General features: G+C 41.8%; 1 protein-coding gene across 1 annotated transcript in view; it reads left to right on the top strand.

Annotated features, from left to right (window-relative positions):
- The window catches only part of CRYBG3 (crystallin beta-gamma domain containing 3), a 131272-nt gene that overhangs the window by 54560 nt on the left and 52795 nt on the right, over positions 1-23917 (top strand). The window contains exons 4-7 of the mRNA XM_024198751.2: positions 2609-7820; positions 9190-9237; positions 9578-9693; positions 11513-11660. Coding sequence (XP_024054519.2) covers positions 2609-7820; positions 9190-9237; positions 9578-9693; positions 11513-11660 — 5524 coding nt within the window. The remainder of the gene's footprint in view (positions 1-2608; positions 7821-9189; positions 9238-9577; positions 9694-11512; positions 11661-23917) is intronic.

A 23917-nucleotide genomic window follows, 5' to 3' on the forward strand; every position in this document is an offset into this window, starting at 1 on the left:
TGCACAATATTTTTCCACATTCAGGAGTTATGTATTTTGTTTTGTTAGGTATTAAATGTGCGTATATATATATTGTTAGATTGAACAATATTATTTTTGAATAGAACTAATGACCTAGAGGTTTATTGTTGTCTGCTTGACCTACACCTAGCTTGTAGTAAGTTTTTGTAATGTTCGGTAACAATAAGTGGATGTAGTGTATAATAAAATGTTCAACAATAGTACTTGCAAAACTGCACGACTTATTTTTGGATTTAGTGAGCAGCCTTATTACACTGATTGCTGAAATATATTGACTAGAGGAAAGCTAAAGTTTCATGCAGATTAAATACATTTTGAAAATACTAATAGTTTCAGTTATGAAAGTCTGAAGAGTTGGTAAAATACACTCTGTCATCTTGGTTATTTGGGTTGCCCATTGACACTGGATGATGGTGGTGGTGGTAGTATTTCTTCATACCCAAAGATTTTTTTATAGTTTGGATTGAATGTATCGCTTTTCCTTAGTGTATTTGAATTTAATATTTAATAGCTTGATTTAATATAACAATTCCATTGTTAATAAATAGGAAGATGATAATTTGTATTACAACACAACTCGTGTGTTGTAAAACAAACCTGGATTTTGTGTGGAAATACCTCACACTTTATAGGCTGCTGATTATATAGAATGCTCATATCTTAATACCACATATAAAAATTCAAAAATTCACTGCATATTTTGGCCCTTACCCTATGAACATATATACATCTGAGTCACTTTACCCAGATGAGTAGCCCCATTGAGTTCAGTGGGACTGCTCACGTGCCTAAATGTTCGTACAATTGGGGACTTGGTACAATAGAAACAATATGGAAATGAGAGTTTATACTGCTCAAGTCCATACAGAATGGAACTCTGATTTTTAAAATGAAAAATGTGTACCTTTTCAATTGTATGTTCGGGATATATACAGAATGATTGTGTACACTCATTGATCCTCATTGAAAGAAATAAAAGCCTTTATTTTTCTGCCCAATTTTATTAGTGAATGAACAAAAATACCCTGCTTCTCACTTGGATTATTTGCATAAAAATCCCTTAACTATAGTAAAATCCTCCCAGTGGGGGTGGATTAAATGTGAACTGCAAGGGTATGTCTATACTGGAGGTAGGAGCATGCCTCCCAGCCTGTAGACAGACACGTTAGCTGTGCTTGAGCTAACACGCTAAAAATAGAAGCGTGGATGCCGTGGCACAGGCTAGCTGCCTTGACTACAATTCCACCCAACCTCCTGGGTCTGAGCTCAGGTGGCTACCACGAGCCACCACCTGTGCCACAATGTCCATGCTGCTATCTTTAGCTCATTAGCTTGAGCAGAGCTAACACCTCTGTCTACCAGGGCTGGGAGGTACGCTTTTGCTGCAGTGTGGACATACCTCTATGCTATGCTAAGACTGCTTGGGTTTTTTTGTCTGTATTTTTACAGACTAGTTAGTCTTATATTAGAAATCAAAATCTTCACTTCCCTGTTTTTGTTGGAGGGCTCTCCAGTGCACTGGAGAGCTATAGCGGGAGAGGGACATCACACTCATCTGCAACTGTGTTCTGCAACTTTCCCAGCCTTCAGTTAAGAAGTAGGAAGACACCGAGTCAGACTGTTTAAAAAATTTTAGGGGGGGGACTTGTTTTTGATTTAGATAGAGTTACCACAAAAGAGCTTTTTAAACACTCTGACTCAACATCCCTTCTCCCCTCAGTTGAAGGCTGGACAGCTGCAGGTCAGGTTCAGCTGTATGTGATCTCACTTGCCCATCCTAGCTTTCCAAAGTCCTCCAGTAAAAACAGGGAAGTCAAGATTTGCAATTCCCATTATTTTCTTATGTGAAAAAATAGAATTGTTTGAAAGGTTTGGGTGATAAGGGAAAGCTTTGAGGTCACCCTTATTACATCATGAAAGAGTAGTAAAAGATAAGTAACATTTTTTTCTTTGAAGTTAAATATAAGACTAATTAGTGCCTGAATCCACCAAAAATATTTCCCAAGTTTCAGGGCCCATTAGTTAGATATTTCCTCCAGCACCCAAACACTTGCCTCATTCCTGTTCTTCTCATTCACTGCCCTTCCCTCGGTCCCTACCTCCACTCCCACCAGAAGCATCAAATAACTTTATTTTCCCCACAAACATTTTTTGCCTCTTACAGTTCTGTTGTTCTGTCTTGTTCAGGGATGAGTTACCAGGTCCAAATTCAAAAGCAAACAAATTTCTCTAGCCATTTTCAGTTTTAGTGACCCTAGATTTTACTGTTAACGTTAGTAGGGTAAAACATTTTCAGATGGGTGTGACTTAATTTTGAAGATGTACCCTTAATAGGTCTCTTTGATGGTGTTACTTTCTAATAAAACTTTTGTGTTTGAAGGGGTACCCATATACTATGTTTCTATTATCCTAGTATAAAGAAAACTCTTGATGTATTTATAGCATCATTAGAAGTTGGTTTATTCTGCAATTTAAAAAAAGTTGTATTGTATCATTTGTTCTCCAAATCAGCAAGCTAACTGTAGATCAATGATAGTGAAGACTGTTTCAATATTCTACTGCACTAAAATGATGTTTTTTGTTGCAGGCAAACTGAATGTAAGCCAGATGCACCAGCAGTTACTTATGCAACATATCGGGGTTCTGTACGGATTAAGCAGCTACTAAAGAAACAAGCAGAAGAGGCACTAAGAAGAGAAGAAAATACTGAAGGCAAACACATTTTCACTGTGACTGGAAATGGAGAAGTCCAAACTGCTATCCTTCCAAACTCACCATCTAACGTAAGAGTAGAAATTACAGGACACCCGTCAAAAGAGAATCAAAAGGATGATGCTAAAGATGGCAAGGAAAATGTTGAAGCAAACCTCTCTGCAGTTAAAATGGAACTGAAAAAAGCAGATGTTGCTAAGGATATCTTAGATAGCAGTGAACATGGAACAATTGAAAACACCTCTGCCTCATCCACTGAAACAAACTCCAATAGCAATCACATTGGAGAACTAGATTTGTTTGTTTCCTTAAATCATGCTCCAGTTTCTGATACACCAGAAGTTAATAGAACTCATTTTCTAGACTCAGTATTGTCAGCCAGAGACAACAGTAGTTCCAATTACCAGATTATGGATTCTCTTAAAACAAATTCTGGAAATAACAGCTTGGCTGAAAAGGGGGAGAGAACGTTAGAAGAAACAGAAGTTCAGTTTCAATCAGACAATAATGCCACTTTTAGCTTTGATAAAGGAATAAATTCTTGTGTTCAAGTATCTCATGAAGACTCTCAGGAGAAAATGCAAAATGATTGTGTGCGTTCATCCAAAACAAAGAGAGGGGCAGTTGATAAAGAACTATCATTGACAGAGGGTGAATATGCCTGTAATAGTCATATTGGTAATCAGTTGGAGCTAAAGTTGGATGCCCAGATGTCCCCCTTTAGTAGCACTGCATTTCAACATCAGGCAGATAAGTGTATAGAAAATGCAAATAAAGATAGTGGTCCAAAAATGGATGATTCACAAAAATATGTGGTGGCTGAAGAAAGGGAGCAAGAAACACAAACCTTTCTAGCTAGTGTTCATTTTCCTTTAAATCAAGAAAGATGTACTGAAAAGTTATCGGAGGCTGTGAAGGACATAAAATTTTGTGGAGTCAATAAATTGATGGTAATAGACAGTCTACCCACTTCAGTGCCATCTGCCAAAACTGTTCAAGATACTGGCATGGACATAGTAAACAGTCCATATATTAAACAGTTTAATGAGTCAGGGAAACCAACACATGTCCAAAATGATCCCTCAGTAACTCTTGAGGGTGAATCTAAGGATATCAATACAGAGAACACTTCCATACCTTCCCTTGAATCTGAAGATGTTGAAACCACTAAGGTTTCATCTAAGTCTGCAGAGGTAAATGTTGCTGGCATATCTCCATCAGCCATTGAATGTGGAAGTGTGAAGTCCCATTTGCCACCTCCTATCGTAGAATCTGAAGATGCCAGCCTTAGCAAAGCTATAACACCTGTCAATATCGCCAAGATTTCTCCTCCAGTCCTTGACGTTGAAGATGGTAGCTTGGCTAATATTCCTCCTCCTATCCACAGATTTGAAGATGAAACCATGGCCAAAAAAGCAACCAACTTACAAGATGTTAAAAAAACCAACATTTCTCCCCCTGACCATGTGCATGAAAATAGCAAGCCTCTTAAATCTGAAGGGATGACCCTCCTGAACAAGGTAGTTCCTGCCAGGGTGCCCAACCTTACTACTCCTTCCCTTAAAACTGGTGAAGTCTTTGTAGCCAAAACATCAGTTTTATCCACAGGGGATAATAGGTCAAAGAATACTTCTCAAACCCATGAAACCAGAGATAACAGGGTAGAGGAGATTGTTCCTAAAACTTTGAATGCCAATATGACCAATATTTCTCCTCCACCCTCTCAGTCTAAAGAAATCTGCTTCTCTAAGCTTTCCTCCCCTGCTCTTAAATCAGAAGTGAATACCTTTTTTGAGGTTCCTCATTCTCCCCTGGGGTCTGGAAAGGATGCTTTGACCAATCATTCTTCTGTCTTTGAAAAGGGTGTCGGTTTGGAGGTTATTTCAGTGACAACACCTAATTCTGAAGATAGCAATCTGGTGAAGATTTCTGCTAAACAGGAAAACAGTAACAAGTCTAAGACGGCACCTGCCATACTTAATTCTATAGACTTCAGCCAGTGCAAAATACCTTCTTCTGCTTCTAAATCCGAAAATGTCCAAATTGCCAAATTATTGGTTACATCTGACAAGGTCAGTGAATCCAAATGTGCTTTTCTTGAAGGTAATACACCTAAGATGGTGGCTTCTTTCTTGGAAAATGGAGATGTCAGTGCACCTACAATTATTTTTCCTGCGCTTGAAAATGCAGATGTCAGTATGACTCAGATTTCACCTTGCTCTGAAGACATCAATGCTAAGCGTAAATCTTTTTCCCTAGAATCTGATGTCATTTTAGCTGAAAGTGACTATCCTACTCCTAACTCAGAGGATGTTTGCATTCCCAAGCTTGCTTCTCCTACTCTGAAGTCTAAAGAAATCTCCAAGCTTTGTCGTTCTTCCCTTGAAACAGCAGATGGTTTGGACAGTATTAATTTCCCTATTGTTGAGTATGAAGTTGTTAAAAAGGGCAAAATTTCATCCAGATTTAGAGTTAATGATGAGACTGATTATGTACCTCCAGATGTACCTCCTGCCCAAAAACTTGAAGATGTCTGGTTAACCAAATCCATAACATCAACTACCTGTCCTTTGGAACTTGTGGAAGTGAGTTCTAGTGTAGACTATACTAAGGATGTGCACAAAACTCCTACAGAGCAAGTAAATCTTTGTGACCATATTCCTGCAATGACAAAAAAACGAGCTAAAATGAATGATCACACGGCTTCGTTTACAAAATCAAGCAACGTCTGTTCTCAGAAAACATGGGAAGATATGGAAACAGGAAAGCAGGTGCACACTGAATCCCAAGACACTGCTCTATTTAAAAAAGCTGAAGAAATCGTTGATGCGGTTTTACACTTGGCCATAGAAGAAATAAGATCAAAACAAGCAGCTGGTGTCTATCAGCCTTGTGGCAACAAGGACAGTTTAATAAAGCTGGATATCCTAAAAGAACAGAAAACTGGAAAGATACAGTTGGAAGCAAAAGTAAAACATTTTAATGAGAGCTATGCAGGAAGCTCCTCTGAAGTTAAAGGAAAGGAAACAGTTGCTACAAATACTCAGGCTGAAAAGATACCATTTAACATCACTCATAAAACTGACCTACATAGTTCAATAGCACTAAAAGCAAAAGAAATAATTGATGAAGTTATTAACTCAGCCAAACAAAAACTGATGTTTAATCAGCTTGAAAACAGTGAGAGTAGGAGCCCTTCTAAAAATTTTGTGCTTAAACATAAGGCTGGATTCTCAGAGACTCTAAACACTGATGTTCAATTAGCTGCCAAAACTCAAGAAATAATCAAAGAACCCCTGGGTTTAAACCAAATAGGCAAGGAATTGACCCAGAATGTTGCTAGGGACTGTGAAAAATCAGGCTGTTCAGTTCCTTTACTTCTAAATAGTGTAGACGGCAGCACAGATTTGACCATAGGAGGAGAAACGGTACCAAATAATGTACTTTCACATCAAAGAAATGAACTTCTACATTCTGATGATTTAGCAAGTCTGGAATCTGACCTTGCAATAATAGCAAAAGATGAATGCTCTAAAACTGTCTATGATAGTACAGTTATGACAGAAATTGGTGATAAAACTAGCATTTGGACAGCTAGCAATAAATCTGAGGAGACTTTACGTGTATTAAATGGAGATACTGTTATGATTGAAGAGAGGATGCCACCATTACAGTTAAAAGATTTGTGCAATAATACAAATGTGCCAGAACACACATCAATGCCAACCTTGACTTTTAATTCATCATCTTTCCTGCATGATGAAGACTATACCTGCATACCTAGCAAATCCAAAGATGAAAGTAGTCTTTCAGGTTTAGACAAAAGTTGTGCAGGTAAATGTCTGCCAGAACTTTGTTGCGAGGAGGATTCTGTGTTTGTACAGGAAAAAGCAAACCCAAAAGATTCACAAGCTGACAGTGAAGAAGGCAGTGGAAAAACAGAGGAAGCAAATGAGATACCGCAGGATAAAAACAGATTAAACACACAGTTCATTATGTCTGAATCATCTGTAACTGTTAAGGACCTTGAAGGGAAAATTTGTTTCAACTCAGATTTTGCCAATTTTGAGACACTGAAATCAACACTGATGATGGATCAAGATTTACAAAGAGATAACACACTTGGAGAAAAGAGTCTGAATAATAATGATGATGATGATGATACAGAGGAACTGACAAATCTCTTAGCCTTTTCTCCACAAGATGAACAGTGGGAAAGCAATTCTTTATTTACGGTATTGTATGATGGCTCCCCTCAAGATGAGAACCAGTTCGTTTCAATTGACAAAAAGCAAGCTCACTCCATCTCTCCTCCTGACCTGTCTCTGGATAATATTGAACATCTTTTGATGTGTGAAACAGCAAAGAGCAAATATGAGCCTGTCGATGCTTATGAAAAGGACAACAAATTAAATGAAACATTAGATAACTGCAGCTCAGAGTCATTTATGACAGTGGAGGCTAAGCGGTTTAAAATTTACCCGTTCTCTTTGTCTCCTATATATGAAGATGACAGCCCACAAGAAGACCAGCTGTCTATTGATGTCTCACCAGGAGACCATTCTAATGGAAAATCCAAAGACAATGCCAACCATTCCTCATCCGTCTTGTCACTTCTTCAGTCAGTTTCTGAGCGTTTGAAATTTAGTAACCAGTTCAGTGAGGAGGATGAGGAGGAATCTTATGAAGAAAACACGATGGATGTTCAGAAAGAAGACTCTATTATGAGCCAGTGGGCAGGCAGTTCAAACATGGTGCTTCTAGAAAATGACCAAGAAAGGGCTCCACTTTCCAAACAGTCACTCATATATTCAAAAGAACCGCTTAGCTCTAGACAGCAATCAGAGCCACTTCCAGAAGAAGCATGTCTTTTTCCTAATCCGACACATTCTACTCAGGTTCAACAGAAAGCTGATGCTGCCACGAAACCTCTCTCTAGGAGTGTGTATTACCAGTATTTTCAGACAGCCAGCAATTATTCGTGTGAGAAGGGAGTCAGATTTGGAAGTGTCCTTCAGGATGGATTATTGCCAAGGGGTCATAAGCCTCAAGACAACAATTTGCCAGAATCAGGAGCTTTTCCAGTGGTAAGTTGTCATGTTATGTAAGTAATAACTAAAATGATGATGAACCCAGTTGCAATTACCATCCTTTAATAAAAATCTTAACTGTCTTATCTAAATTCATTCAGTTGTAGGGTACGAGGTAAGCCTATGATTGCAGACAATTAAGTTTTCTCATTGAAGCATTTTATAAATAAAATGCACCCAGTTACTGGGGCCAGATCATAAACAGTAGAGGAGATCCTGCAGCTTCTAACAGTAAAACAGCAAGTAAATAAAAAATATGCTCAATAATAGCAACATACAGGCTTGTCCTTTGAATGGCATTTTAAATGTGAAGATGACTGGGACAAGGCACACAGAGAGTTCAAGGAGGGGAACAGAATTGTCTTTATATGAAAAACTGTTCTTTTACATTTACTCTATTTTTGATTTTATTGTTCCTTTGCTCTCTGAGAATATGGTTCAGTGTTTGGTGTATCCTTCAATTCTTCTGTAGGCTCCAACTCAGGCTATGTCTACACTTACAGTGGCATGTGAGTACAGGCATTGCACACCCCCACCCCCAGCATGGGTATAAATAGTGTAGATGGGAAGCACTGCTTATGTGAGTAGAGAACGGACACATCAGAATATTAGGGTGTATGCTCTACACATCCAAGCAGTGCCTCCCATGTCTACACTGCTGTTTTAGAAGTGTAGTGTCCAGTGGGCTCCTCCCTGATGGAGCCTTTCCCCACCTCAGCGAAAGGCTCCTACAGCAGGAAAATGCTCTGGCAGTTGGGGAGGCAACTGGAAAAGGCTTCAGCATCTTCCCACTGCCAGAGCCTCTCACTGCTGCGCGTAGCTACGTATCACAGTGTGCACACAACCTGCTTTTCACTGTGCTACATGTACCATACACTCTGCCACAAGTGTAGACAAGGCCTCAGCTGCAGTCAAATATTCAAGCTCTTTCTACGGATTAGCACTCCTGTTTCGGTTTATTTAAAGCAAGGTCAGTTGAGAGGAGAGAAGTAGTATTTTGTGATGATTTGGGGAAATGGAAGAGAGTGCTTACAATTAAGAGTGTCATAGCCTGAAGAAATAAGCTCTGGTGTGGTACAATATCTCTCTTTTCTAGTTTGGGGAAGGGGTGTGTGAGAGGAAATAGTTCTACATGGTTTTGATTTTCGTTCAAGCTCTCCTAATCTAATATTTGTGGGGTTTTTAAGGATTATTTATTTCACCCACTGCATTAAACTGCCTAGGCCTAATTTGCATAACAATGAGACTAGGATCAGCTGTTGTCACTAATTAAAGTAATATATTTTAAAGGGATACTGGTCTTAAACAATTTTGTGCCCTACTATTGTAGTTTTAATAGTTATTTTCCACATCATTTTAATTTCAGAATCTTATTGACAGGAAAAGCCTCAAATGCAATCCAAGACCAGGAAAAGTAAGTATGAACTTGTCACGGTGTAGGTGAATATGGATTAAATCACCATTAATATTTTAAGGAGTAGCAAAATTTTTAAAGAAAACATGTTATGTCAAATTTGAGTACTTGTAATGCTGCACATGCTAATCATGAGATTAGATGCAAAAAAATTCCAGCCTAGGGGAAACCTACTTAGTTTGTATAATTATTTATTTCAGCAGTCTACAGTTGAAGAAAATATGTGCAATGCTGGTAGCGCATATACAAAATCAGAATCTGTTTAATAAAAAGCAAAAATTAGGAACCTAATCCATGTGTTGAAGTGCCCCTTGTTCACATATAATGTCTATTGTTTTAGATGATTATTTATGACATTCCTGGGGAGAAAAGTAAACGAGAAATATACCATGATCTACCAGATGCCACATCCTGGATCTTTCCAATAGGAACATTGCTTAGAGTTATTAGAGGATGGTAAGAAATCCATGCCTTATTTAAATGGCATCTTTTCAGAAGATAAATGTGTGTATTTTTCTTGTACCTCTGCCTCTGTTATTTATAACACAAACCTGATATGCAGGGCATCTTTTCTTGGTTTATAATTACAGTGACATTTACAAGTAAAGCAATATGGTAAGTATTCCCTCTGCTGGGAACTAGCTTAAAGCAGAAGGAAGTTTGTTTTGTAACCAAAGCTAAGTTTTCACAGTTTAATTTCATTAACCAAGTGATGTTGCAAAATGAGCTGTAGACATACATGCTCAACTGCTGCTTGAAACATGGCATTAAAAAGGGAGCATAGAAGTAGTGGTGTAGTAAGAGGAGGCCCTGAGAGATAAACCTTGGTATCAGAGGCCTGGTATGAGGCCTAAGGCCTGAACTAAAGTAATGGTCAAGACTTTGCTAACATAAAGCAAAGTTAAGCTGTGAGCCAGAGGCAGGCCCTGCTCACAGAAGCTGGCAAGGAAAGGGCTGATTCTGCAAAAAGATACATACCTAAAAATACTGAACACTAGATATTAGAACACTCCTATACTGGAACATTCCACAGATAACATGGAACAGGCCGACCCATCCCAATGACAGGGGCAAAAGGGTAAAATGATGGATAGAGTTGTTTTGATCGAACCAACATGTACAAGGTGAGAGGCGGCACCTTACTACGTAGGGAGGTTGTACCTTGCTACGTGAAGGGGTTGCACCTCAATACGTCAGGAGTGATGTGTAACTTGTTTGTACCCGGGTATAAGAATGTATCCCTGGGGTGGTGTCTTTGTCCGGCCACGGGGGCAGTGGAAAGTCCCGCCACTGAGCCGGGTCCTTGCCAAGAGGCACTTTCTCGTAGTATGCCCGGTAGACTAAGTAATCTACGGGGAACTGCCATTGTGTCCGAGATCGCAATAAACCTAGTCCGAAGTGACTTTGTATCTTACTAAGACTCTGTGGTTATTGGGGATTCTCGTCGGGTTTGCTGTATCAGCTATCTGCGCAGAGCTGGGGCAGCACACAGAGGGAACTCACGCACGCAGCCGAGTGATATCAACAGGAGAAAGCAGAAGCACCACCGGTAGCATCTGACAACAAGTGGGATACAGAAGAATATTTAGGATAGACTATATGAATCTTTCTAAATCCATTTGCAAAGCTTTAGTGCACAATGAGATAATAGATGCTTTGGAAAGCTAAGGCTGGGAATGCATCTGTCATACATGTGTGCCCACAGTTATTTTATACAGCATAGACTTCAATAGAGCATAGACTTCTTGAAGTAAGTCCATCATACCATTCAACTCCTCCACACCATAATACCGTTTCATGGTAACATTAATATAGTTTGAGACTGGCCCAGTTATTTCTTATGTTTTATGCTTGTTTAGTAACCACTGGATGCCATAGTGGTAGTTGCACGTTTTACCATTATATGGAATCCAGGACCCAGCTTAGTTAATTTGTCTGAACTAGGAAAGTAGGATGTTTAATTTGCTTAGCTTTTTCACTTACTGGTTAGATTTCTGCAAATAAGGCTTTTAATCATGCTGGTTAGTTTGGGAAACCGATCTATGTAATACAAGAGAAGAAATGCCTATTTTATTTTATTTTTTAGTACAGAAATGAAGCACAACTTACGTTTAACAAGTGGAATATGAATAGAAAGGGACAGTGCATGAAGGGGTACTGATAACGGGCTTACTGGAAAGAGCTCTCTATAGAACTTGCCTAGCATGAGTGTTGTATTGCCATGGTTTTAGTCTGCATAATAGTTACAATTCTCTTAATGATTTCATTATTACAGCTGGATTTTGTATGAAAAACCAAAATTTCAAGGAGAGAAATATGTGCTAGAAGAAGGAGAAATGGTCCTGAATAGTCTTTGGGATCTTCGGGACATGAAACGCCATCCAAGGAACCTTGCAGTTGGTTCTATCAAACACGTAACAAAGGTATAGACTTGGTTGATAATAGGACACAAAATGCAAATGTTAACATCAATACTAGCAGTGTCCTTGTAAGAATGGACGCTGCATGTCTGCTGTAGGTTTCCTGTCTCGTTGTCTTCAGACTAGTGGCCAGCGGACCTTCAGACTGTTGACACAAGTCTCAGAGTTTTGGCTGCTTCTCTGAACCTTTTGAGCCTTACCTCTCTGTCCAATTCTTCACCTTTCTTCTTCCCAACCCAAGACTGTAGTCTTCACTTTCTTCTTAAGTGCCTGAGTCTACTCATCTTCCTCTGAATGTAATAAGCAGATAGTTTATATGCTCTTGCCCCACAAAAACCCTCAGTCTGACTCATTGGTGCCCCTTCTTTATCACAGATATTTGATTGCCCAATTAATTTAAGTAATAGGAATTAATTCTGATTCTTTGTTACAAACATTTTTCTGTTAATCATTGGACTGTCCACAACAGTCTGTCTGGTTCTCCTTTTGGGCACTAATGGTTGCTAATTATTATCTGTACCAAATATCCTCTAAAAATTACGGCTTACCATTTTTCCATATAGTTTTTTTCATAGTTACTGTAATACTCTTGCTGATAATGTACTGATGGGTGTAATAGACTTAAGATGATTAGATAAGACACAGTTTAGAAACAAGACCGACTCTGATGTTCAGTTAAGTGAGTCCCTTTTGAATAGGTAAAAGCCAGATTTCACTTGTGGAAATAAAATATGGGACTGGAAAAACACACCACATAACTCAAATAACAAAAACAAAACATGAACCTCAGCCTAAACTTTCTCCCCAAGCTTGGCTGTTCCCAGGATCTCCCTGTAGAATCTACTCTATGCCAGCTCTAGTCACCTCTGCTACAGAGAAATGTCTTGTATTTTGATTAGAGTTAAAATCCACCTGCCAATGTGAGTCTACAGTTGTTACTCAGAGGAGCATTATATTCTTATGTAGCATTTTAGAAACTGCCCCGTTACAGTATCCTTTGTCAGTAAAATGGGGAAGTAATGGGTCTAAACACCATGATGTTCACTGGGTATTCTAGTATTAATCAAGCTTCATTGCATATCATCCATGTGGTTTGTCAAGTGTATACCAACTTGCTGTCATGATACTTCAGTTTCTAATATGCACAATCCCAAGTCTGTAGTTAGAATTCACTATCGAATCTAGATATGGCTAAAGGGAAGAGATCTGCTTTTCTTAGGATTTCAGACCAAACTATATACTATTACTTACATGTAATATAGGTGCTTTTTCTGTATCCATGTAACGTACGTACTCAGCATCACAATACTAGCCAAAGACTCAGTTGGGATTCATAAGGGTTAGTGGAACACATGCGAAATATGATTGTATTGGCACCCAGAAATTAAAAAGCCACTTTATTTAAAAAAAAAAAATCAAGAGCATAAAACTAAACATAATGCATCTGTTATTGTTCATTGAAAGAGCAATATATTTACCAGACCTTGTGATTTAAAAAGAATCTGCACTCATTTTGTTGAGCACAGCATTCTAAAAGTTCACATGGTGAGAGCCCTTTATTGTGAATGAATTGTGACTTGTATTAAAATGTGAAAGTGTCTTATTAAAATAGGTTTTTTTGCATCTCTACTGGTCTACTAATCATTTCAAAATATATAATATTTGTGTCACCAGTGAGACATGGGCATAATATCAAACCACTGATGGTAAACAAGTTTCAATCTCACTTAAAGATATTGAAAAGAAAGAGAGAAATTCAAAAGAAGTCAACTGAGGACATGACTTATGAGAACAGTGAACTTAATGTGTCTAGTGCAATAAGCTGATGCTAAGAGAAACATTACAGGACAGAATATGAATTATGAATATTGGAAAAGAAGCAACGAATTACTGAAATTCAGCACCAGTAATAAAATAAGGAACTATGGGCTAAGATTAGAGGAGGATGAATGTATCCAGAACAGGGGTGGGCAAACTACGGGCCACATCCGGCCTGCCAGATGATTAAATCCAGCCCTTGAGCTCTCACTGGGAAGCGGGGTCAGGGGCTGCTCCATGTGCATGTGCTGCAGCTCCCGGAAGCAGCAGCATGTCCCCCCTCTGGCTCCTATGCAGAGGAGCAGCCAGGCTACTCCGCACGCTGCCCCCGCCCCAAACGCCGCCCCCGCAGCTCCCATTGGCTGGGGACTGCAGCCAACGGAAGCTGCGGGGGTGGTGCCTGTGGACGGGGCAGCTCGCAGAACCGCCTGGCTGCGCTGCCGCGTAGGAGCTGGAGAGGGGGACTGGCTGTTGCTTCTGGGAGCTGCTTGAGGTAAGCGCTGCCTGGAGCCTGCACCCCCTCCTGCACCCCTACCCCAGCCCTGATCCCCCTCCCACCCGCCAAACCCCTCGATCCCAGCCCAGAGCACCCTCCTGTACCCCAAAACCCCCTCATCCCCAGCCCCACCCCAGAGCCCGCACCTCCAGCCAGAGCCCTCACCCCAACCCCCGCCCCAGCCTGGAGCATGCTCCCACACCCTGAACTCCTCTTTTCTGGTCCCATCCCAGAGCCCGCACCCTTGGCCAGAGCCCTCACCCCCTCCTACACCCCAACCCCAATTTCATGAGCATTCATGGCCTGCCATACAATTTCAATACCCAGATGTGGCCCTCGGGCCAAAAAGTTTGCCCATCCCTGATCTAGGATGTTAGAGAAAACATTTGGATGGTGAGGACACTAATAATAATTGTGTCACAATCACTAGAAATTTTTAAAAGAGTTAAGTAGGTTTTTATCAACCATGAAATCATTTTTCCAGTCTCCCATGGTATGGTTCGTTTTTGTGGACCACAACTGGGAGTGTTGTACACTGCAATACCAGGTTTTAATATTAGCATTTTATAGACAAGTCCCCCAAATACTTGAGCAATGACCTTTTGCCTAGCAATTGTGATAGGCTAGGGCTACTCTGCTGTCAGTCCCTAGGTTCATGCAGAACTTTGCTGTGTGCAAGAATTCCTTAGCTGAAGATTTTGCCTAGAATCAGTGCCTAAGGGAAGTCTGCCTTTTCAGGATGTGCATAAGTGCTTAAATCAGTGCCTTATGGAACTCCTTTTTAAGGGGAAGTTTACTATGCACTATATATTTTAATTGATCAATCCTTGACCTTTTGGGGCCACATCTCTTGGAGTTGGTATATGTGTGTGGCATTGGAAAGTTTGCAATGTTGTTGTTGTTGCTCTGTTGGAAGGTTTGACTATCATCCATTTTGTTGATGGGGTGGTGTCATAACTATAAAGGGAAGGGTAACAGCTCTCTGTGTACAGAGACTCCAAATCCTTTTACCTGTAAAGGGTTAAGAAGCTCGGGTAACCTGGCTGACACCTGACCCCAAGGACCAATAAGGAGACAAGATACTTTCAAATCTTGGGGGGGGGGAAAGGCTTTTGTGTGTGCTCTTTGTTTTAAGGGGGGTTCGCTCTTGGGACTGAGAGGGACCAGACATCAATCCAGGTTCTCCCCATCTTTCTAAACAAGTCTCTCCTATTTCAAACTAGTAAGTAAAAAGACAGCAAGGCGTCTTAGATTTACTTTGTTTTCTCAACTTGTAAATGTACCTTTTTACCAGAGTGTGTATCTTTGTTTGCTGTACTTTGAACCTAAGACAGAGGGGGGAGTCCTCTGAGCTCTTTAAGTTTGATTACCCTGTAAAGTATTCTCCATACTGATTTTACAGAGATGATTTTTACCTTTTTCTTTAATTAAAAGCCTTCTTTTTTAAGAACCAGATTGATTTCTCCTTGTTTTAAGATCCAAGGGGATTTGGATCTGTATTCACCAGGAGTTGGTGAAAGGAGGGTGGGAGGAAGGAGGGGGGATGGTTAATTTCTCCTTGTTTTAAGATCCAAGGGGGTTTGGATCTGTGTTCACCAGGGAATTGGTGAAAGGTTTCTCAAGGCTTCCCAGGGAGGGAATTCTTGTGATGGTGGCAGCGGACCAAAGCTAAGCTGGTAGATAAGCTTAGAAGTTTTTATGCAGGCCCCTACATTTGTACCCTAAGGTTCAAAGTGGGGATCAGCCTTGACAGGTGGTTTGCCTGATGACTATTGGGTTTACCTTTCTGTCCGATCAGTTTGATGATATTGGCTGTGTGTCTGGGCTAGTTGTTTTTCTTTTAATTTTTTTAATGTTTTTTTTACTGTGTTTTTTGTGTCTGTTGGATGCCTTCAAATAGCATCTTTATAAGTTGGTTAAATAATTGGGGATAGGGTAGTGCACTGGCCGGAGGAAGCTGTGATAGTGCATTTAATATTTTATTTTTACAGGGCAGATGTTAGTGTATTGAAAAACAACTGGACAGTAGCTCAGTGTTCTGATTTGGGTGAAAGTCTCCACATGAAGCAGAGATTCTGTTAACTTTGTGGTAGCTTGTGGCTCAGCTCATTGTGGATGCAAATTGGATGTATGGTGTGTTTAATTTGCAAGAACCCAAACAAAATCCCAAAAAAATGGATTGTGCAGTTAGAGAAACTCAAACCCACTTGAAATAAGGCTGAGGTTTGGGTTCTACCCAGATACGTGAACATCAGGTCAGGCCAGCGAAATCTCCACAGACACAGGCTGATTGCTGTTCCCATAGCTCAGCCCACTCAGCCAGCCATCTCAGACCGTCAGATCCCAGTTTCTTGTAAGACCTCCTCAGAGGTTCAGAGTCGTATAATTCTTGTCCTGGACACGGGTAGCTCTTTTCACAGGTCTCTGGAAATCAAAAGGGGATGCTGGGTGCTGGGCTTACCCCTCAGAACCTCAGTTGTCTGCAGAAAAGGATCACTACCTTATCCATCCTGGAGAGGTTTTTGGTGCCCGGGACCTATGTGTACTGTGACAAAGTCAAGCCGGACGGCTGCAAGAGGGTGCTAGAGAATTTGACAGTCACCAGAAACTACTTTCAGACAGATTTACAGGTCTTCAATAGGTTTGTGTGGCCTGGAAGGCAGATATGTTAGACCTAGAATGTTAAAGGCCCTCTTCCCTACTAGCTGAGAAGGAGTTACCTCAGGTCAGTTAGGGACACCTGAATCCAATTAAGGGCTGCCTGAGACCTTTTACAACTGCTCCTCTGGCAAGAGAAAGGGGGAAGAGAGACAGACAAGCTGCTGCCAGGCTAGTGGCAGCGGGGCAAGCTGCTCCAGGGTGAGAGGTTGTGCTGCCTCCTCATAGGGGAAACAGCCAAACCTGAGTGTTGGCTAGGGAAGGACTGACACCCCAGGGCAAACAACAGGACGACACCCTGCAACCAATGAGGAGGCAGGGAAAGGTATCCCCCTTGGTTTTTGTATTTTTGAGACTGTTTCCTTTTAAATTGGTGGAGGATTCCCCCTTCGATGGATCCTGAGGCCTACCCTGAAAAGATGATCAAAGGGCTGATTTACCCCAGGCCTGCCATCGCCAGAGGGGGAAACACTAAGTCTGGCGAGATGAAGGAGGTTCCTTGCCACAGTACCCTCGTGCTGGTTAGCCAGGAAACAGCCCTCCTGTCAAGAAGCTTGTAACTGAGCAGCAGCAGGAAGCACCTCAGCCTCTTTTAAATTGGAGGGGAATAGCGTAATCATGAGCTCCCTGGCCTAGGAGAGAGACTTCAGAATCCCTAGAGAGAAGCTGATAGGGGACCCTCTTCTATTTAATGTGAAGGATGTAGGAATGCCTGCAATGTTTTATGAAGATTATATGTTCCACCTGTTTTTCTGATTGTCATTGTGTGGTTTCCCGGATGAGAATAAGCTGTTCATTCAAGCAGCAGATACTTGCAGGAAAAGGGAAAAATAGCTGCACTTAACAGTGTCTAATGGACAATGCACATCATTCGTTTTTTAAATTTCCCCTCCAACCATGCACAGCTCACCGGTCTGGCTTGTAACTACGGGGGAGGGGAGAATCTAAGTGGGAAAATGGGCACAGAGAACTTGGGATGGATAAAAAGACTACTGGTCACAGATCTCCAAAGGGAAGACTTGCAGATACCTGAACCCAGCTGGACCTGCTGAGTAATCATGGTTGGCACCCAGGGCCTGAACTAAGAGTGGCGGGATTCCATGCTGAGAGAGGTGAAGATGCATGTCTGGCAACCTGTGTAGTGAACTCCAGGAGACTGGAGAGGGATCAAAGGTGCACCTAGCCCTGAACTGTGACATTTAACACTAAGGATTTGGAAACGCTAGTTACGCCTGCTTTGTAGCGAACCTGCTGCCAGTGGGAATAGGACTGTTTCAGAAGTCCCTGTTCTCTGAGGGTTGGTTTGGATATTCCCTGAACCACTTTCCAGACTGAAGAAAGGAGTTGCCTTTTCTGGTGATCCCTAAAGATCCTAAGGAGGAAAGCAGCAGTGTGTTGCTCCTATGGAACCATGGAGGAAGCAGTCTAACCCCAGAATGGTGATGGTGGGGTGGAGAGGAGAAGAGAAACAGTCATGGCACCTTGAAGATGTTTAATGTTAAAGGCAGAGAGGGATAGAGAGTGATGCTCACTGAAGGTTTGTGCTCTAATTAGGCATTTAGACAGCACTTGTTACCCCGGCAAATGAACACGTCTATTCAGTGATGTCTTTCTCTCTCCGTTTAACTCTTTATTTTTTTTCTGTGCCTTAGTAACATGACCCCAGCAGGCAGAAATGCCCACTGTGACGGGTTGGGTCACAGAAACCCCTTTGGGACTGCCACCTGATGTGCTGAGACTACCCCTGAGCCCGTTTTCTCTGTCAGCTTGGGACTTCAGAACCCTGCCTTGTTGAGCCAGACATGCTCGTCTGCTGCAAACACAGACCAAGGTCTGAACCATGTCCCCCATAAGCTGCAGACTTAACTGAAAACAGCTTAAGAAGTGCTCCTGTCTCTAGCACCCAGACACCCAGCGGGATCCAAACCCCAAATAAATCTGTTTTACTCTGTATAAAGTTTATACAGGGTAAACTCATAAATTGTCTGCCCTCTATAACACTGATAGAGAGATATGCACAGCTGTTTGCTCCCCCGGGAATTAATTACTTACTCTAGGTTCAATAATAAGCAAAAGTGATTTTATTAAATATAAAAAGTAGGATTTAACTGGTTTCAAGTAATAACAGACAGAACAAAGTAAGTTACCAAGCAAAATAAAACAAAAATACGCAAGTCTAAACCTAATACATTAAGAAACTGATTATAGATAAATCTCACCCTCAGAGATGTTCCAATAAGCTTCTTTCACAGACTAGACTCCTTTCTAGTCTGGGCCCAATCCGTTCCCCTGGTACAGTCCATTTTCCAGCTTAGGTGGTAGCTAGGGGATTTCTCATGACTGCCACCCCCTTTGTTCTGTTCCACCCCCTTTTATAGCTTTGGCACAAGGCGGGAATCTTTTGTCTCTCTGCATGATTTTGGTTCCATATGACCATAAATTGGAAAAAAACCCTATTTTTCAGTTTTGTATCTGACCTGAAACCAAGTGTGGTGATGGATTTGCATCCACGTATCTGAAATTTGAAGGGGTTGAGATTGGAGGTACTGGTTCTTAACCTCCAAATTATCACGGTTTTGGAGATTTTGTTTTGTAAAGACTGGTTTCATTAAAAGTCTTACTGAAGTTTCAGTAAGTAATGCTGCCCATTAAATCAGTTTGTTCAGGCAGATCTGATCATCCCAGGACAAATATTTACTGATCTAAAGTCCAAATATTTAAAATATATAAGCTATGGTACAGTATGGGTGTGTATTTGCAAAGACGTAATATGTATCTTGTACAATAACACCTCAGGCTAACTTTTACCGTGCTCTGAGGTCAGTGGGCTAACTTCATCCCCCAAATAAGCAGATGAAACTTGTTTGGCTTCTAGTCTAGGGGACCTTTACCAGCTTATTACAGCACAGAATTTCATCCAATGGGTGTAAATCAGGGCATAGTTTGTAACCTAGGCCTAGATTTTTAAAGATATTTATGTGTTGCTGAGATCAGTTTTGCAATGTCTAACTGATTAGGAGCCTAAATCTCATTTTCCTAAGTGCTTTGGGTCCTTAGGAGCCTACTCCCATTGACTTGCAATGGGATTTAGGCTGCTAAGTGCCTACAGCCCTTTTGAAAATGAGATATAGGCTCCTAAATCAGTTATGCACTGCAACGCTGAGCATAGCAATGCCTAAATTACCTTTAAAAATCTGGTCCCTAATCTAATTTTTAAAAAATATAGTCATAAAATTACATATTGTTTACTCAAAAATTGTATTACCTTTAAAAATTGATGTGTTAATTGCTTTTGGTCATGACCACAAGTTACTATGTAACTATGTGTGAAAGGAGTTGGTATACTCAGTGCAGTTCGCAAAAAAACCATCACAATTAGTAAACAGGTCAAGTTTGTGGGCCTCCAAGTCAAGCTGAACGGACACTAAAGCAAAATTAGGGAGTTTGCACTGCCCCTGCTTGTGCTTCACCTACCTGGTGAAGAACTATATTATTCCAGTCTTTAGTGCTGTCAGTGGGGCACTTTTTATGAGCACTAAAACTAAAAACAAATCTGGAAGCATTTCCAAAAGAATAAGAAGAAGCATATAGACTTATTCCAAGCATCAACTTTAGAATGATGCTCCTTAGGTAAACTGAAACAAAACAGATATTGACTCATATGAGATACTGTGTCTGTGCAGTTAAAAGTACCTTATTTCTCCACCTTTTTTGCCATGTAATCACTGTATTGTGCTTGCCGAAAATGATTATTGGCATAATTCTCTCTAGAATTTTATGATAGAAAGTTCTAATTTTCCTAACAAAAACTGAATTGTTTGATTCCAGAATTTAGGTGCATGTTGTATAGGCTAAAGTCATAAATGTATAAACAGTATATGATATATATGTAAGGAGGAGGGAGAAGGAAGGAAAGAGAGAGATGTTTTCTTGTACCTTAAGCAGTTACTGCCTAATTCATTAGGAAAATCACAAACAAGCAAGCTTTGAAAGCCTGGATTAGATTGGATTACAAAATGTACAGATTATAGCAGAAAACAGGAGCCTCAGATAATCTCTCTTCATTGTGGCTGTATCACATGCACATATTCATGTGAACTACAAATTCTTTTTTACCTGCTCAGCTGTATGTTTAGATCCAGAGGCATGAGTAGCATTTCTCTAGCAATTTTCTATAAAGTAGTATTGTACTGGCAATTTTCTACTCTATCTTTCTGGTTTTGATCTTCTGATACAAAAGCATAGTTGCAATTTTTTGTTGCTGAAAATAAATACTGTGCATTGTTTGCTAGGTACAATACAAAGGAAATGTGATTGTGTGTGAGAGCATTGCTAGTGTATTATGTTACTGTACTGTGGGCCTCTTGGGGAAAGTGACTTAACATTTCTCTGAAGTAATTTTACCATAATTATTACTTTATTGCTGACAGTTCAATAACTATCAAAATAACTTTGTGCACCAGCAAGAGAGACTTGTTTTTATTTTTGGATAATTTGTTACTGCTTCAGTGGAACCTGTTCAGAGCCTTCCAATCCTGGGGTGAGGTTCTGTGCTATACAATTGAGATACATCCTGATCCTAGGCTTCTCTGGAGGCTGGAACAGTCCCTGACATAATTTAGATCAGGGGTGGCCAACCTGAGCCTGAGAAGGAGCCAGAATTTACCAATGTACATTGCCAAAGAGCCAGTAATACATCAGCAGCCCCTCATCAGCTCCCCCACTCCCAGCACCTCCCACCACCGGCAACCCTGCAGATCAGCGCCTCCCTCCCCCTCCCTCCTTCCCCGCACCTCCCAATTAGCTGTTTCGTGGCATGCTGGAGGCTCTGGGAGGGAGTGGGGGCAGAGCAAGAGCACTGCAGGCTCAGGGGAGGGGGTGGGAAGGGGTGGAGTGGGGGCAGGGCCTGTGGCAAAGTCAGGGGTTGAGCAGTGAGCACCCCCTGGCACATTGGAAAGTTGGCACCTGTAGCTCCAGCCCCGGAGTCGGTGCTTATACAAGGAGTTGCATATTGACTTCTGAAGAGCCGCATGTGGCTCCGGAGCCACAGGTTGGCCACCCCCAATTTAGATAACCTTGGGGGGCTGTCCAAGTTACCTCAGCCCCTCCTTGTCTCATGGGCCAGAAAGATGCCTGAAATCTCTGTAGTGTTGTTCCCACTCCTCTTGCCTCCTATGCTTGTGAAGGGGTCCTCAGAGAACAGCTTTACTTCTGCTGTGCCTGTGCCAGGGGAATTCTCCCCACTCTGATCCAGGGCTTTTAGGGCCCCTGAATGCCACTTGGATTACAGGGCCAGAGCAGGGGAGAGGATTTCACCCTTGATGTTCTAGGCTGAGCAAAGCATTTAAGCACATGCCAAACTTTTAAAGCACGTAGTTGTTAGAGGGCTTTCCCTCAACCCTTCCACTTCCCTGGTTCTTGTCACGCAGACAGCAAGCAGCAAAAGACCAGCAGTCCGAAGTGCAAACAATGCGATGTTTAATGGGGCTAGTTTCCAAGCAAGCATATTCCAAAGCCCTTCACACCAGTCGGGCTTATTTCTATACGCCAGTAGAGTCTGTTCCCCCGTGTTCTGTTCCCAGCTCTGATGCCGCAGAGCATATACCCTGTATCCCCTTTCCCAGTTCTGACGCCGCAGGGCATTTACCCCATGTCCCCCTTCCCAGTTCTGATTCCGCAGAGCCTTGCCTGTGTCCATGTTCCGCATTCCCTATTCCCGTCTCTCCCCCCTCCCCCCCAGCAAGCGTACCTTAACCAATCATTTTACTGAAATTTAACTAACCAATCCTAACCTATTGTAACATACCGTAATTCTCTAACCAATTATATTCCACTACCCTAATTAACTTACACCTAGCAAAATTAGTTATACAGCAGACAGAAACAATTAGAGAACCAGACAGATTAACAATAGAAAAGTGGGAGCCATAAAGATAAAGCCATACAGAAATGAGGGTTTCACAACCACAACCATTGATAAGTGATTTCTTGCCAGACAGGATGCTATCAAACTAAGTTTTCTTTAACCATCTTAAGATCTGTTTCTTTAGCTGGTGGTGATGGGCATTATCAGGACAGGATCATCTTCCTAACAGCCCAATACCACCTTATTTCAATGTGACTGATTTGGAATGTGAGGATGTGACTGTACACTTCCCAGTTTATCGCTGCCCCTGCTGCTTAGCCAAAGGCCTTAGCTTAAGAACAAGGCCTCAGACTATCCTAGTGAGAGAAGGCCCATACACAGGCAGACTGTGATTTTGATTTTGTTTTTATACCCCTGTAACTAAGTGATAAAAATACACCTAAGTTCTTAAACTATAGGCCTTTACAGTATTCTAACAGTACAGGTCTGTCGCATCTTATGCTGGGGTTACGTTCTGCAGTCAGCGCGTAAAGCGAAAATCGTGTATAGTCAAAATTACATTGAGTGTAATGGCGGGCGGAATCGCCCGCACTACAGGTACAGTATTAAAATTGTTATTTTTCTCTTTTTTTTGTTTTTGCCGATCACGTAAAGCTGAAATCGTGCATGTTAAATGCGCGTAAGATGCGACAGACCTGTAATTAACTCCCTTTCGCTTCAGTGCTTAACTGCTTTGCTGAATCATGGCCTAAAAGGAAACCTTACATTGAGCTGTAGTGTGTCAAAAGCTGTTTTTAAAAAAATAAAAACACCACTGGTGCTACATTTTACATGTGTGTTGAAATTACCATAGTTAAAGACAGTCTCTGCACATTTCTTTGGAAGAACTGAGAGACTTGGGACGCTCTTATCCAGAATTGATAGGCTCATGGATAGGAGCTCCAGTGATAAAATCCTAGTGCCCAGGGCCGGTGCAACCACTAGGCGAACTAGGTGGCCGTTTAGGGCGCCTAGTGGTTGAGGGCGCCTAAAAGCCCGCTCAGGTGAGGAGGTGGAGTGGAGGTGAGCTGGGGCGGGGGGGCGCGGGGATGGCCGCCCTCAGTAACGGGGGGGTGGGGGCGCACAGGGGAACCGCTCCCCGCACCAGATCACCTCCACTCTGACTCCTCCACTGAGCACAGAGCCCCCGCTCTAATTCTCCTCCCCTCCCAGGCTTGCGGTGCCAATTGGAGGATAATTAGAGCGGCGCTGGCGTGCTCAGCAGAGGAAGCGGAGCGGAGGTGAGCTGGGGCAGGCTCCCCGGGCGGGGTTAGCTGCAGAGGGGAGGTAGCTACTGCGGGGGGAGGGGGAGCTCCCCAGTCAGGGGGGCGGCGGGCTCCCCGGGTGGCGGGCGGGGTTAGCTGCTGCGGGGGGGGGGGCTCC

This window comes from Terrapene carolina, unplaced genomic scaffold, assembly GCF_002925995.2.
Source record: "Terrapene carolina triunguis isolate 2854851 unplaced genomic scaffold, T_m_triunguis-2.0 Scaffold558, whole genome shotgun sequence".
In the NCBI taxonomy this organism is placed as follows: Eukaryota; Metazoa; Chordata; order Testudines; family Emydidae; genus Terrapene; species Terrapene triunguis.